General features: G+C 42.0%; 1 protein-coding gene across 2 annotated transcripts; it reads right to left on the bottom strand.

Moving 5' to 3' along the window:
- Nucleotides 1-7,239: 7,239 nt before the first annotated feature.
- On the bottom strand, nucleotides 7,240-16,947 carry LOC121397220 (SLAM family member 9-like). Of its 2 annotated transcripts, none has more exons than XM_041573631.1 (3): nucleotides 16,508-16,947; nucleotides 8,355-8,618; nucleotides 7,240-7,601 (listed from the first exon to the last, which is right to left on the bottom strand). In XM_041573631.1, exons 1-3 carry the CDS (start codon nucleotides 16,548-16,550, stop codon nucleotides 7,420-7,422), a joined length of 489 nt encoding a protein of 162 aa, XP_041429565.1. In that variant the 5' UTR covers nucleotides 16,551-16,947; the 3' UTR covers nucleotides 7,240-7,419. The 2 variants fall into 2 exon arrangements, with proteins under 2 accessions (XP_041429565.1, XP_041429564.1); XM_041573630.1 differs by lacking the exon at nucleotides 16,508-16,947 and adding an exon at nucleotides 11,278-12,002.
- Nucleotides 16,948-17,188: the final 241 nt, after the last annotated feature.

A 17,188-nucleotide genomic window follows, 5' to 3' on the forward strand; every position in this document is an offset into this window, starting at 1 on the left:
AAAACTTTGAATCGAATTTGATCAAATGCGCTATTACTTTGATTCATACAATTTGAATTTGATCGAAAACTGACCTATTCAGCCAAAAAAAAAACTTCAAATTAATATCAGTTGGTCTTTTTGAATTCAAATTTCGACGTTTTTCAAATACGAAATTCGACCCTTGATAAATCTGCCCCTAAGGGACATATTTATCAAGGGTCAAATTTTGAATCGTCTGAATCGAAGTAATAGCAAATTCGATTTGAAGTTTTTCAAAGTCCACCAATTGTTTCCAAATAGGTTCTAGGAGGTCCCCCATAGGTTAAACAGCAATTTGGCAGGTTTTAGATGGCTAATGGTCAAAGTCGAATTTTTAAAAACATATGATAAATTTCGATATTCGAATTTCCAAATTTTTTTCAAATTCAAATCGAATTTGGACTATTCCCTAGTCGAAATACACAAAAAATAGCGCGAAAATTCAAATTTCTTCAATTCAAAATTTCACCTCAACTTTTGATAAATCTGCCCCTAAGGGGCAGATTTATTAAGGGTTGAATTTCAAATTTGAAAAACTTTGAAAATTAAAAAAAAACAACTAAAATTAAATCGAAGGGTTTTTTTGGGCGAATAGGTCAGTTTTCGATCGAATTTGAATTGTATGAATCGAAGTAATAACACATTCACATCATTACGATTCAAAGTTTTTCCCAAAAAATACCTTTGATTTTTCAAAGTCCACCAATTGACACCAAATAGGTTCTAAGGGGTCCCCTATAGGCTAAAACAGCAATTCGACAGGTTTTAGATGGCGAATGGTCGAAGTCGAATTTTTAAGTAGACAGTACATCATGAATTTCGAAATGCGAAATCTCTCAAAATTAGCTCAAAATTCGAATTTTTTTAATTCAAATTTTCACTTCGACCTCTACATGATACATTTCAAAATTCGAATTTTCTATTTTTTTTTTCAAATTCGGATTTGTACTATTCCCTAGTCGAAGTACACAAAAATTAGCTCGAAATTAAATTTTTTTAAATTCGAATTTTCACTTCGACGTTTGATAAATCTAACTGGCTAACTGGCTCAACTACTTAGAGCCCTTCTCCCAGTAATACAACACACCTACACTGCAAGGGGGTGCCCCCAAAATATGACAAGGTATGGGGAGAATGGGTGGAGATGCGTGGGTCAGTTTTTTTCCTGACCCGCACCTGCCCGAAGCCTGAGCTCCCTCCACCCACACCCGCCCACACCTGCCTACCGGCTTCCTTTTATAGACCCGTGCCGATGATGTCACTAAAGGGGCGGGGGAAGCAGGCGCGTGGCTATAAAGCCGGAAGCTTTTTTTTGCATTTTGTATTTCGACTAGGGAATAGTCCAAATTCCATTTAAATTTAAAAAAAATTCAAAAATTAGAATATGGAAATTTATCCTGTACTGTCTCTATAAAAATTTGACTTCGACAGTTCGCCATCTAAAATCTGCCGAATTGCTGTTTTAGCCTATGGGGGACCTCCTAGAACCTATTTGGAGTCATTTGGTGAACTTGACAAATCAAAGGTTTTTTTGGGGATTCGATTCGTACGTTTCGAATTCGGCTGAATAAGGACCTATTTGATCGAAAACGGACCTATTCGACCAAAAAAACAAAACTTTGACTTAATTTCGGGTGGTCTTTTTGAATTAAAATTTCGACCTTTTTTCAATTCGAAATTCGACCCTTGATAAATATGCCCCTTAAAGTCAAGATGTGCAACTTGGAAAAGAGCCACTGAATGGGATTCTAAACCCCAAACATTTGTATAATGCAAGCAAATTTAATTCTAAATTTTCTTAGTACACTAGGGGGCACATTTACAAAGCTCGAGTGAAGGATTCGAATTAAAAAAACTTCGAATTTCGAAGTGTTTTTTGGCTACTTCGACCATCGAATGGGCTAGTTCGACCTTCGACTACGACTTCGACTACGAATCGAACGTTTCGAACTAAAAATAGTTCGACTATTCGACCATTCGATAGTCGAAGTACTGTCTCTTTAAGAAAAACTTCGACCCCCTAGTTCGGCAGCTAAAAGCTACCGAACTCAATGTTAGCCTATGGAGAAGGTCCCCATAGGCTTGCCTGAGTTTTTTTGATCGAAGGATATTCCTTCGATCGTTGGATTAAAATCCTTCGAATCGTTCGATTCGAAGGATTTAATCGTTCGATCGAACGAATAATCCTTCGATCGTTCGATCGTAGGATTAGCGCTAAATCGTTCGACTTCGATATTCGAAGTCGAACGATTTTAGTTCCTAGTCGAATATCGAGGGTTAATTAACCCTCGATATTCGACCCTTAGTAAATCTGCCCCTTAAGGTATAAAGATCCAGATTATGGAAAGATCCCTTATGCGGAAAACCCCAGGTCCCGAGTATTCTGGATGACAGGTCTCATATCTGTTTATATGAAATATATATATTATTAAATGACAATAGTTTTTAGGCTGTTTGTAAATGTAACTGTTATCAGAGTCAGTATCTGTGGGTCCCTTTCTTTTCTCTTTGCTGCTGGTTCTGACCAAGAGGACACAATTCCTCGCAGGTTCCATATGTAACATATAAATATCAGAATCACAGAAAGCCAAGACACGAGGCAATTATGAGATGGTTAAACTGGTGCTTTGTTGTTTTTATTAGGAATGGAGCTGGAAGAAGAAACTAGGCATCGAATCCAGGTTTTTCGGTTCAGAATTCGGCCAGGATTCAGCCTTTTTCAGCAGAATTTGGATTCGCCGAATCCTTCTACCCGGCCGAACCAAATCTTAATTTGCATATGCAAATTAGGGATGGGGAGGGAAATCACATGACTTTTTGAAGCAAAACAAGGAAGTAAATAATGTTTTCCCATACCATTTGCATATGCAAATAAGGATTTGGATTCGGTTCAGTATTCGGCCGAATCTTTCACGAAGGATTCAGGAGTTTGACCGAATCCAAAAAAGTGGATTCGGTGCATCCCTAGAAGAAACATATGGCAATGATATAAAGGGGTAGGAGTGAGGAAGAGTTTGTGAGCCTAGATTTTGCTCTAAGGACGTGGCTACTGATGGGCCAATTTGTCCCATTAGCTTAGACGAAAAATTTGTGAAACGCGTTGAGGTCTATGGGGATCAAAATTATTCTGACGCGTGTCAATTTCAAAGCCTGCGACGATTGTTATATGCACGCCTATTTTGGGCAAATGCATTAAAGTCAATGGGTGTCTGAATTATTTTGACACGCAACAATGTTTATGTGCGCGACTATTCTGACGAGTAGATTCTCTGGTCCTGATTGGTCAGATCGGTGAGGGTTAAGGAGGCGTCTGTCTCACAGCGAAATCTCCTCTTATACTGATCATCAAGGATATCAACAGGCTCATTGGGGTTTGTCGTAGCAAAATGTTTCAGTCTCTCACCGTCACTTATAACCCAAACAATGTCCTTTAACTTCTCCTGTGACTTCACTGGTTTGAGTAGCTTGTCCTCCTACTTTGCCAGCCGTGTATTGTGGGGCCACATCGAGTGTTACATGAAATATGTAATATAAGAAAACCAGAAATTTGCTTTGATGAGCACACATGCCCAACATCCAAAGGATCATCCTCAAACTGTTAATATGGCTGTTCACCCTAATTCTTAGGAAGCTGTGGTCCATGATTGCAGGACTGAGAGTGGCAGGACTCTTTTTCCTCCATGGTCCAGGACCCCTTATGGCATGTTAAAAACATACTAAATATGGGTTTTCCATTTGCCAAAAATGACAGGGGCCTCTAGATTTCTACCCAATGTACTCATGAAAGCTTCACTGCTTGGTGGGGATTCACTGGAAGCTCATTCATTGGAAACTCACTACAATGATATAATGAAGCTTTCTATATCTCCTTACATTTAATTGGTGCAAATAATTTATTATTATTTGGGGCAAATAATAATAAAAATTGAAATGTCTGCTACTTGCCTGGTGATGTACAATCAGTAGGTGCCATATACATTAAATATCAAATATCACATTTCAGACTTCTGGTTGATATTGGTTACTAAACCTGGGCAAACTTTGTGCCTTTTATTTGTAGTTGCCGATATTTATCAGCTCACCTTAGGTACCTGTTATTCTTCAGCAAATACATTGTGTGCCCTGTAATTGGGAAATGCCAAATTTTTGCACTGAAAATATTTACTTATCATCCCTTGACATGGGATATGTACGCCCACATGCATGCAACTAGCACAAGGGTTCAGGGCCACCAGCTGGAGTAGGGGCAAGGGATACTTTTAGATGGTTATTATACCGAGGGAATATCTCCTGTTCTGCCCTACCATTCCTCCATATCTCATCTTCTGCCTCACCATTCCTCCATATCTCCTGTTCTACTCTATTTTTCCTCCATATCTCCTGTTCTGCCCTTTTTTTATTCCATATCTCCTGTTCTGCCCTATTTTTCCTCCATATCTCCTCTTCTCTTCTACCATTCCTCCATATCTCCTGTTCTGCCCTATTTTTTCTTCATATCTCCTGTCCTGCCCTACCTTTCCTCCATATCTCCTGTTCTGCACTAATTTTTCTCCATATCTCCTGTTCTGCCATACCATTCCTCCATGTCTCCTGTTCTGCCCTACCTTTCCTCCATATCTCCTGTTTTGCCCTAATTTTTCTCCATATTTCCTGTTCTGCCCTACCATTCCTCCAAATCTCCTGTTCTGCCCTACCATTTCTCCATGTCTCCTGTTCTGCCCTACCTTTCCTTCATATCTCCTGTTCTACCATACCATACCTCCATATCTCCTGTTCTGCCTTACCTTTCCTCCAAATCTCCTGTTCTGTTCTACCATTCATCCATATCTCCTGTTCTGCCCTACCTTTCATCCAAATCTCCTGTTCTGTCCTACCATTCCTTTATATCTCGATATGTCCTGTTCTGCTCTACCATTCCTATCCTTAATATCTTCTGTTCTACCCTACCATTCCTCCATATGTCCTGTTCTGCCCTACCATTCCTTTATATCTCCATATCTCCTTCTCTGTCCTACCATTCCTCCATATCTCCTATTGTTGCCTTCCACTGTATGCCTCACTGTGCAGTCCAGGTATGTGACTTAGGGCCCCGAAGGTAAATACCAGCATTGGTTTGATTCTCAAACTCCATAAGGAGGTGGTCAGTAGTTCCTATGCTAGTGCAAGCCACTTTTGTGAAGGGTCTGAGGCCTTTAGAGTCCTGGCAGAAGCACAGTAGAACATGTTTCCATAAAATAATTCCTTTAAATATTATACATTGCTTTCAGATATAAGTGAACAATATTTATAAAGTTGAGCTTATCCCTTTGTTTGTAATTGAGGGTTTTGCGTAAGTGCTGCTTTTTCAGTTATATGTTGGTGCTTTTCCTATCTTTCCCCATAGGTTAATAAAATATATGTATGATTATTGCTGATCTCTAGACTAGTAACAATACTATCATGTACCATACAAGAGAGTAGGCAAAAGGGAACAAGTAAGAAAGTAAATGAGAATGACATGGCTACTGAAGAAAGTTATGATATTAAATAAATAAAAAAAATACTGGCTTCCTGGGGGGTGCTTCCTACTTTCAGAGATTTTGCAGTGTTGAGGAATCAAGAAGGAAACATATAATACACAACCAAACAGAATGGCAACCGGCTGCTTATATAGAAATCTAGAAATAAATCTCCAAAGAATATAAAACTGCTTAAAATATAAAAAGGAAGGAAACCGAGGATTTTAGGTGAAGTGTTAGATGATTGCTAAATGATTTGAGGTCTTAGAATCTCATTTCTAATTTTATATAGAGAGTAAATACCAGACTGGCAAAGCAGTAGTTATTAGATTCTGAGGCAAGGCCAAGTTGACAATATATCACCTTATATAATCACTTTATATATCACTTAATAAGTAAAACATTTTTTGTGATTTATAGTAATTAGTTAAATACACTATTTGTAGCTTTAAAATGAAAAAAAAAATAGTCGGCACCTTATACTTGGATGAATCCAGAATTGTTCCCTCTGTACATAGCCTTAAAGTCACAATATCCTTGGGTATTTTACTAGGGAAGTCTTGTGTTTAACTGGAAGGATCAGGTGAATAAAAAACAGGGTGACTATAGCAAGCTAACCATGTATAGTAACTACAGACACACACATGATCCAGTGACTGTGGGGTTTCTCCATTAGCAAATCCAGGAACTCCATTCAGAGCAGCATACAGTGCATTACGCTACCAAAGACATATCAGAGACTTTAGATTAACAAGGAAATTAAGATTAACAAGGAACTAAACAGGAATTATTTGTCTCTTTGTGAGTAATGTGATGGCTAAAGGTCTATTGTATTTCATGTTGCTTTCATCATCTATCATCCATCCATTATCTGTATCCATCCATCATCCATTCAGCATCATCCATCAATTCATCATCATCCATCCATTAATCGTCATCAGTCATCCATATCATCATCCATCCATTCATCATCATCATCATCCATCCATATCATCATCATCCATTCATCATCATCCATCCATTCATCGTCATCCATATCATCATCATCCATCCATCCATATCATCATCCATCCATTCATGATAATTCATCCATTCATCATCATCCATCCATCATCCATTCATCATCATCATCCATCCATCATCATAGATCAGTCATCAATCTTCCATATCATCATCCATCCATTCATCATCATCATCCATCCATCAGCATCCATCAATCCACCATCATCATCAATCCATCATCCATGCTTTCATCATCATCACACATCCACCTATCATCATAGATCCATTCATTATCATCCATATCATCATCCATCCATTAATTCATCATCATCACCCATCCATCTATCATCATCCATCCATCCATTCATCATCCATTCATTGATCATCACCCATCCACCCATCATCCTCTATATCATCCATTCATTCATCATCCATCCATCATCATCATCGCCCATCCATCCATCATCCATGCAACCATTCATCATCATACCCATCCATTCATTATCATCAATACATTTATCATCATCATCCATCCATTCATCATCCATCATCATCCATCCATTCATCATCCATCCATTGATATATCATCACCCACCCAATCATCATCCATCCATCAATGCATCATCATCGTAGTCATTGTCATCATCAAGATCACTGGACAATATAAGGAAAACATGCAGTATATATATAACATACAAATACTGACAGATACAGGAGGTACAGAAGGTCCTGTTTATTAGAGCTCAGTTACAAGCATCTCTGTAATTTTAAACTATTATTATAACTTTAAGTGCCAACATATTCAACATTGTATTAAAAAAAGATAGACAGAAACCAAACAATAACAAAGATGGAACAAGAATAGAGATGTGAGCTCAGAGGCCCCGCCCATGAGGAGTCACAATTCAACAAGTTGCTGCGGATCTTGTGATTTCCTCTTCATGCCATGAAAGTGTCGGACGATCAGATATGAAGTAATAATCAGTATCACTGAGGCCAAAGCCAGAAATATTATCAGTATCAATGAGGTCCAACGCAGACCTCTCGTGTTCTGCTGAGTATCATTTCCAACTGGTGCTTCTGTAAAATGAGTACATTGTAATATTTTAACTTTAGATTTCAAACTACACATTTATGTCATAAATATTTTCATGCGGCTTACAGATGAAGCTAACATTGTCTAGTGATTACATTGTCCCACACAGATCACATTGTATGGCACAGCATTTGTATCAGTGGGAAATGGTCTATCTCTCTGTAGAAGCTATGGGGAAACTTAGGGGCTGTTCCTGCTGAATTGTGCTTAGTACAGAGGAATACCTATGCTGCCATAGTTTTATGGGATCTCTCAGTACAGACTATGAGCAAACTTAGGGGCTGTTCCTGCTGAATTGTGCTTAGTACAGGGAATACCTATGCTGCCATAGTTTTATGGGATCTCTCTGTACAGACTATGAGCAAACTTAGGGACTGTTCCTGCTGAATTGTGCTTAGTACAGGGAATACCTATGCTGCCATAGTTTTATGGGATCTCTCTGTACAGACTATGAGCAAACTTAGGGACTGTTCCTGCTGAATTTATTATTTTATTTTAGTTGTATGTGTAGGTGTTTCTGCATTTCCACCTACTCACCAGAGTAATGTATTAAGGTATAAAAGCTGCCATAGCTCATAGCAACCAATAAGGCATTGATTTCATTATAAAAGTGAAATTATAGTAACTTGGTTAATATGAACCACTGGGATAGGCAGCATTTGTCCCAATTTTTCGAATCTCTTCCCACCTTCCCAGTGTCCCATATAAATTCTAGGAGTCTCCTATATAAAACCCACCTGTAGGACAAATGACAGGAATATGTGCAGTTCTGGAGGCTTCACTGATTGGGTTCCGGGCGGTACAAGTGTATGTAACATGTGACTGAGCATTATAGACACGGAGCGTGTGATTGGTCACTTCTGTACCAGGGCTGTTTGTGTTATTCCAGGTGACAGTCACATCTGATCCAATCACAGCACAGGACAAGGTCACAGTAACATTACAGGTCCCATTGTGGGTGACATTTGGGTGGATCAGGATATCTTCTGATGAGAGATTTTCTACATGGAAAGAGAATGTGGGGACAGTTGTTATAGCTGTATGTATTATATAAAGGGAAAGTCACATACTATAATTATATAATAAATATCATCAAACTGGAATTGAACTTTAAAATGGGTCAACCCAGGGAAAGCAGCAACAGATTGTATAAGTGGAACATGGGGTTTATTTATCATTCTCATATTAAGATTGACTTGGTGCTGATGTACTCAGATGGACTCACACTAGTTATTATGTGTATTTGGGCTGACTGGCAACCAACCTAATATTAGTGGGCTACAGGTACATGGCATCAGCTAATGAATAGCATGAAGGATTGTAAGTTGATCTCATGTGATGCACCAATATGGAGGCAAATTAGCATCTGACATGGTACAACACTTGCAGATTTACATTTTACTCTCCTATTTATGTTCAAATATCTTCACTATTAGAGTGTTGCACCAATAACTGAATTATTATCCAATAGGCTTTTTTTTCAGCACGACCCTCTAATGAAACCTTAAAATGACCAGGCTGAATATAATTCCTGGATTCCTTTGTGTCAATGGGGGGACTTTTATGTATTAAAGACAGGCTAAAGGGGCACATTGGTGATCTCCATGAGTTACAGAGGAGCATGTTTGGGTGCTGGTATTTTTCTGAATGGAGATGCATGCTCAGTTGTGTATTCATTGGGTTTTGTCTTGCTTTTTTATATGTATAAAATGCCTGGGCTGATGTCACACAAGGCAGTTTCTCTGCTGGCAGAAATTCACTCGAATTTACATTCTTGGGCCAAAGGGTACGAGCAGTGTCCAGCAGTAGAGTAGAGTAGAGGAAATACATAGCCCATCCCAGAGGAAATACAAAACCCTCCCCAGAGGAAATACATAACCCTCCCCAGAGGAAATACATAACCCACCCCAGAAGAAATACATAATCCGCCCCAGGAGAAATACATAACCCACCCCAGAGGAAATACATAACCCACCCCAGAGGAAATACATAACCCGCCCTAGAGGAAATACATAATACGCCCCAGAGGACATACATAACCCTCCACGGAGGAAATACATAACCTGCCCCAGAGGAAATACATAACCCGCCCCAGAGGAAATACATAACCCACCCCAGAGGAAACACATAACCCGCCCTAGAGGAAATACATAATACGCCCCAGAGGACATACATAACCCTCCACTAAGGAAATACCTAACCTGCCCCAGAGGAAATACATAACCCACCCCAGAGGAAATACATAACCCACCCCAGAAGAAATACATAATCCACCCCAGGAGAAATACATAATCCGCCCCAGGAGAAATACATAACCCACCCCAGAGGAAATACATAACCCACCCCAGAGGAAATACATAACCCGCCCTAGAGGAAATACATAATACGCCCCAGAGGACATACATAACCCTCCACGGAGGAAATACATAACCTGCCCCAGAGGAAATACATAACCCGCCCCAGAGGAAATACATAACCCGCCCGAGAGGAAACACATAACCCTCCCCGGAGGAAATACATAGCCCGCCCCAGAGGAAATACATAACCTGCCCGAGAGGAAACACATAACCCTCCCCGGAGGAAATATATATCTGCTCCAGAGGAAATACGTAGCCCGTCCCAGACGAAATACATAACCCGCCCAAGAGGAAATACATAACCTGCCCCAGAGGAAATACATAACCCGCCCCAGAGGAAATACATAACCCGCCCAAGAGGAAATACATAACCTGCCCCAGAGGAAATACATAACCCGGCCCAGAGGAAATACATAACCCGCCCCAGAGGAAATACATAACCCGCCCCAGAGGAAATACATAACCCGCCCCAGCGGAAATACATAACCCGCCCCAGAGGAAATACATAACCCGCCCCGGTGGAAATACATAACCCGCCCCAGAGGAAATACATAACTCGCCCCAGAGGAAACACATAACCCTCCCCGGAGGAAATACATAGCCCACCCCAGAGGAAATACATAACCCGCCCGAGAGGAAACACATAACCCTCCCCGGAGGAAATATATACCCTGCTCCAGAGGAAATACGTAGCCCGTCCCAGACGAAATACATAACCCGCCCAAGAGGAAATACATAATCTGCCCCAGAGGAAATACATAACCCGCCCCAGAGGAAATACATAACCTGCCCAAGAGGAAATACATAACCTGCCCCAGAGGAAATACATAACCCGCCCCAGAGGAAATACATAACCCGTCCCAGACGAATTACATAACCCGCCCAAGAGGAAATACATAACCTGCCCCAGAGGAAATACATAACCCGCCCGAGAGGAAATACATAACCCGCTCAAGAGGAAATACATAACCTGCCCCAGAGGAAATACATAACCCGCCCCAGAGGAAATACATAACCCGCCCCAGAGGAAATACATAACCCGCCCCAGAGGAAATACATAACCCGCCCCAGAGGAAATACCTAACCCGCCCCAGAGGAAATACATAACCCGCCCCAGAGGAAATACATAACCCGCCCCAGAGGAAATACATGGGATGAGAAACTGCTCTGTGTGACATTAGACTTTGAGCTGAACCATGGGCCAGGACAAAGTATTTTGTGGGAATCACTATTCATCTGCGTTGTGTATGAGATTGTGTTAATAACACCGTGCAGGCCCTGACTGTCCCACATCCAGACTTACTATAGATTTGGAGTTGATACAGTTGGACACAGCGCTGATTTGATTGAAGATAAATATTTGCTAAGTAGATTCTCTGGTCCTGATTGGTCAGATCAGTGAGGGTTAAGGAGGCGTCTGTCTCACTGCACAGTCTCCCCTCATACTGATCAACCCGGATATCAACAGGCTCGTTGGGTTTTGTTATAGCAAAATGATTCAGTCTGCGACCGTCACTTATAATCCAAATAATCTCGTTTACCTCCTCCTCTAATTTAACTGGTAGAGTAGCTTGTCCCCCTACTTTGCCAGCCACGTGTATTGTGGGGCCACACGAGGTGTTACATGAAACATCTAATAAAGGGAAAACAGACATTTTATTTCATAAGCACCAAAGTCCCAACCCTTCTCCGATTTCAATCACTTACTGTATATTGTTCCAGTGTCGTTGTCACATCGTGAGGAACATAAGCAAACCATGGATACTGCAGTTCACCCATTTCAAAGCAAACATCTTGTTGTCATTGGTTACTAGACCCAGGCAAACGTTGTGCCTTTTATTTGCAGCTCCCTATATTTATCAGCGCACGCTGGGTGCCTGTTGCTCTCCGGCAAATATATTGTAAGCCATGACATTCAGAAATGCCACTGTAAATATTTACTTCCATTCCCTTGGCAGAAGAATATTATCACCACAGTGTTACAGAGGGTAACTATCCTGTGGCGCATAGCAACCAGATCAAAAACAACAGCAGAGTTGCAGAGGTGGCCAGTGCACTTCTACACTATATAAATATAACACTATGGGGTCGAATTGAAAATTCAAATTTTCAAATGTTTTTTTATGGTCAAAACTCTCAAATTCGAATTATGAATTATCCAAACTCAATATAAATTTTAATTCAAATTAGAATTCCAATTTCAAAAATTATCAAACTCTGGCCCTTTAAATATTCGAATTCCACTATTGGCCACCTAAAACCTGCATAAACCTCATATATAAGTCAATAGGAGAGGTCCAGGGACCAATTTGGACATGTTACTAGCCTTCCTGACATTCAAGTTTTTTTTTTTTCCAGAGAAAAAATTCAAATCGAGTTTAGCCTAATTAGAATCGAGTTTTAGAGTCGGTAAAATTAGTGCGAATTATAGATATTTCATTTTTTTTATAAAATAAACCCCCAATTGAATTTTGAATATATTTGAATTTATGAGAGTTAAAAAAACCTCACATGATTGTTTATGACCTCTTTGTGGTTGTTGTGGTTGTGCAAAAATGGACCTGTTGTGCTCACTATCTGTCTCGTCCATTCCACATGTATTTGCTTTGCGTGACTTTGTCCAGAAAATATTGTGGTTGGGGAAAGCTTAGCTTTATAGGATAAGTAATGATGGTGGTACCTAATTTCTGTGCCACGCAAGAGAATCAGGCGATGCCGCATAAATTGGAAGCTCAGCAATCATACATGTCTAAAGGCTGTGAGCAAATTCCAACAGAGACACTAGCAACACTGAATTACCATTAAATCATAATTATCAGTAATAAAATACAATGTAATATATAGGATGTTATATAATAGGTACCAGCAGTAGAGTGTCATGTTCTGCTCCTCAGTTATACGGAGCTGTGACAGCAATAGTGTGGAGCTAAGGGATGTTCCCCCTTCACACCAAGTTTTGCCTCCAGTTCTTTGTAGCAAAAACAATGATGTTAAGTCCAAGCAAAGCAGCTCAGAAGGCAATACAGTAATACAGGACCATGGGCTGAGCTCCTATTGCCCCAGTCTCACCAGTAATACAGGACTATGGGCTGAGATCCTATTGTCCCAGTCTCACCAGTAATACAGGACTATGGGCTGAGATCCTATTGTCCCAGTCTCACCAGTAATACAGGGCTATGGGCTGAGATCCTATTGCCCCAGTCTCACCAGTAATACAGGGCTATGGGCTGAGATCCCATTGTCCTGTCTCACCAGTAATACAGGACTATGGGCTGAGATCCTATTGCCCCAGTCTCACCAGTAATACAGGACTATGGGCTGAGATCCTATTGTCCCAGTCTCACCAGTAATACAGGACTATGGGCTGAGATCCTATTGTCCCAGTCTCACCAGTAATACAGGACTATGGGCTGAGATCCTATTGCCCCAGTCTCACCAGTAATACAGGACTATGGGCTGAGACCCTATTTCCCCAGTCTCACCAGTAATACAGGACTACGGGCTGAGATCCTATTGTCCCAGTCTCACCAGTAATACAGGGCTATGGGCTGAGATCCTATTGTCCCAGTCTCACCAGTAATACAGGACTATGGGCTGAGATCCTATTGTCCCAGCCTCACCAGTAATACAGGACTATGGGCTGAGATCCTATTGCCCCAGTCTCACCAGTAATACAGGGCTATGGGCTGAGATCCTATTGTCCCAGTCTCACCAGTAATACAGGACTATGGGCTGAGATCCTATTGTCCCAGTCTCACCAGTAATACAGGACTATGGGCTGAGATCCTATTGCCCCAGTCTCACCAGTAATACAGGACTATGGGCTGAGACCCTATTTCCCCAGTCTCACCAGTAATACAGGACTATGGGCTGAGATCCTATTGTCCCAGTCTCACCAGTAATACAGGACTATGGGCTGAGACCCTATTTCCCCAATCTCACCAGTAATACAGGGCTACGGGCTGAGATCCTATTGTCCCAGTCTCACCAGTAATACAGGACTATGGGCTGAGATCCTATTGTCCCAGTCTCACCAGTAATACAGGACTATGGGCTGAGATCTTATTGTCCCAGTCTCACCAGTAATACAGGACTATGGGCTGAGATCCTATTGCCCCAGTCTCACCAGTAATACAGGGCTATGGGCTGAGATCCTATTGTCCCAGTCTCACCAGTAATACAGGACTATGGGCTGAGATCCTATTGTCCCAGTCTCACCAGTAATACAGGACTATGGGCTGAGATCCTATTGCCCCAGTCTCACCAGTAATACAGGACTATGGGCTGAGACCCTATTTCCCCAGTCTCACCAGTAATACAGGACTATGGGCTGAGATCCTATTGTCCCAGTCTCACCAGTAATACAGGACTATGGGCTGAGACCCTATTTCCCCAGTCTCACCAGTAATACAGGGCTATGGGCTGAGATCCTATTGCCCCAGTCTCACCAGTAATACAGGACTATGGGCTGAGATCCTATTGCCCCAGTCTCACCAGTAATACAGGGCTATGGGCTGAGATCCTATTGTCCCAGTCTCACCAGTAATACAGGACTATGGGCTGAGATCCTATTGTCCCAGTCTCACCAGTAATACAGGACTATGGGCTGAGATCCTATTGCCCCAGTCTCACCAGTAATACAGGGCTATGGGCTGAGATCCTATTGTCCCAGTCTCACCAGTAATACAGGACTATGGGCTGAGATCCTATTGCCCCAGTCTCACCAGTAATACAGGACTATGGGCTGAGACCCTATTTCCCCAGTCTCACCAGTAATACAGGACTATGGGCTGAGATCCTATTGTCCCAGTCTCACCAGTAATACAGGACTATGGGCTGAGATCCTATTGCCCCAGTCTCACCAGTAATACAGGACTATGGGCTGAGACCCTATTTCCCCAGTCTCACCAGTAATACAGGACTATGGGCTGAGATTCTATTGCCCCAGTCTCACCAGTAATACAGGGCTATGGGCTGAGATCCTATTGTCCCAGTCTCACCAGTAATACAGGACTATGGGCTGAGACCCTATTGCCCCAGTCTCACCAGTAATACAGGACTATGGGCTGAGATCCTATTGCCCCAGTCTCACCAGTAATACAGGACTATGGGCTGAGATCCTATTGCCCCAGTCTCACCAGTAATACAGGGCTATGGGCTGAGATCCTATTGTCCCAGTCTCACCAGTAATACAGGACTATGGGCTGAGATCCTATTGCCCCAGTCTCACCAGTAATACAGGACTATGGGCTGAGATCCTATTGCCTCAGTCTCACCAGTAATACAGGACTATGGGCTGAGATCCTATTGCCCCAGTCTCACCAGTAATACAGGGCTATGGGCTGAGATCCTATTGTCCCAGTCTCACCAGTAATACAGGACTATGGGCTGAGATCCTATTGCCCCAGTCTCACCAGTAATACAGGACTATGGGCTGAGATCCTATTGCCCCAGTCTCACCAGTAATACAGGGCTATGGGCTGAGATCTTATTGCCCCAGTCTCACCAGTAATACAGGGCTATGGGCTGAGATCCTATTGCCTCAGTCTCACCAGTAATACAGGACTATGGGCTGAGATCCTATTGCCCCAGTCTCACCAGTAATACAGGGCTATGGGCTGAGATCCTATTGCCCCAGTCTCACCAGTAATACAGGGCTATGGGCTGAGATCCTATTGCCCCAGTCTCACCAGTAATACAGGACTATGGGCTGAGATCCTATTGCCCCAGTCTCACCAGTAATACAGGGCTATGGGCTGAGATCTTATTGCCCCAGTCTCACCAGTAATACAGGGCTATGGGCTGAGATCCTATTGCCTCAGTCTCACCAGTAATACAGGACTATGGGCTGAGATCCTATTGCCCCAGTCTCACCAGTAATACAGGGCTATGGGCTGAGATCCTATTGCCCCAGTCTCACCAGTAATACAGGGCTATGGGCTGAGATCCTATTGCCCCAGTCTCACCAGTAATACAGGACTATGGGCTGAGATCCTATTGTCCCAGTCTCACCAGTAATACAGGACTATGGGCTGAGATCCTATTGTCCCAGTCTCACCAGTAATACAGGACTATGGGCTGAGATCCTATTGCCTCAGTCTCACCAGTAATACAGGACTATGGGCTGAGATCCTATTGCCCCAGTCTCACCAGTAATACAGGGCTATGGGCTGAGATCCTATTGCCCCAGTCTCACCAGTAATACAGGGCTATGGGCTGAGATCCTATTGCCCCAGTCTCACCAGTAATACAGGACTATGGGCTGAGATCCTATTGTCCCAGTCTCACCAGTAATACAGGACTATGGGCTGAGATCCTATTGTCCCAGTCTCACCAGTAATACAGGACTATGGGCTGAGATCCTATTGCCCCAGTCTCACCAGTAATACAGGACTATGGGCTGAGATCCTATTGTCCCAGTCTCACCAGTAATACAGGGCTATGGGCTGAGATCCTATTGTCCCAGTCTCACCAGTAATACAGGACTATGGGCTGTGAGTTTATTAACTCTTTCCTCCCCAGTATAAAGTTACCTGTCAGTAGGAAAGTGATCAGCAGCCATCTGATGTGATCCATTCCTCTTCTCTTTCTCTCTCTTCTCTCAACTGCCTTCCTCTCTCTCTAACCCTCTTGTAGCAAAACCCACACAAATTGAAAGGGGAAGTAGACTTTTATTTTAAAGTAGCGATAACTATAAGTAAAACAATATGAGATATAATGGGAAACAAGAGAGTCTGGGCAGTTACAGACATGTGGGTGGTTGGTTCCTGTTGGGATTGATACAGTAAAGTGATTTACATGGCACCTTCTCTTCTAACCTTTTAAAAATCCATCTTTGATGCACCCAGTGCTGCCCTAGTCACCCAAGCTACTAACCAGGACTCTACCAGATCTGCCAACATGGCACCACCACAGGCTGCCCAGTCTGGCCAATTTCTTACAGAAGAGAAGCTCTAGTGCAAAGATGGAGGGCTGCTCAGTGGTGCTCATACAACTTTACTAAAAATTAAGTTTGATAACCTTTAAAATAATAATGATTTTCCTTCCTGGCTAACATCATACCTTTCAGATAACGGGTGATTGATTGTGCTGCTTGTCTTGTGAAATGATTGTTCTGATCCTGAGTAAGAAATACACTTCCCTGTGCAACAATAAATAGTGAGTGTCAGGCCTCTGTACTGGATCCTACACTATATTATAACTATGTATAAATA

Source organism: Xenopus laevis, chromosome 8L (assembly GCF_017654675.1).
Source record: "Xenopus laevis strain J_2021 chromosome 8L, Xenopus_laevis_v10.1, whole genome shotgun sequence".
In the NCBI taxonomy this organism is placed as follows: domain Eukaryota; kingdom Metazoa; phylum Chordata; class Amphibia; order Anura; family Pipidae; genus Xenopus; species Xenopus laevis.

Coding starts and splice junctions, on each gene's coding strand:
- LOC121397220 (XM_041573630.1), bottom strand. CDS start 11,629: ATGTCTGTTTTCCCTTTATTAGATGTTTCATGTAACACCTCGTGTGGC. Junction 8,619..11,277: donor GTATCAACTCCAAATCTATA/GTAAGTCTGGAT, acceptor CTTTCCATGTAG/AAAATCTCTCATCAGAAGAT. Junction 7,602..8,354: donor TCCTGTCATTTGTCCTACAG/GTGGGTTTTATA, acceptor CTCATTTTACAG/AAGCACCAGTTGGAAATGAT.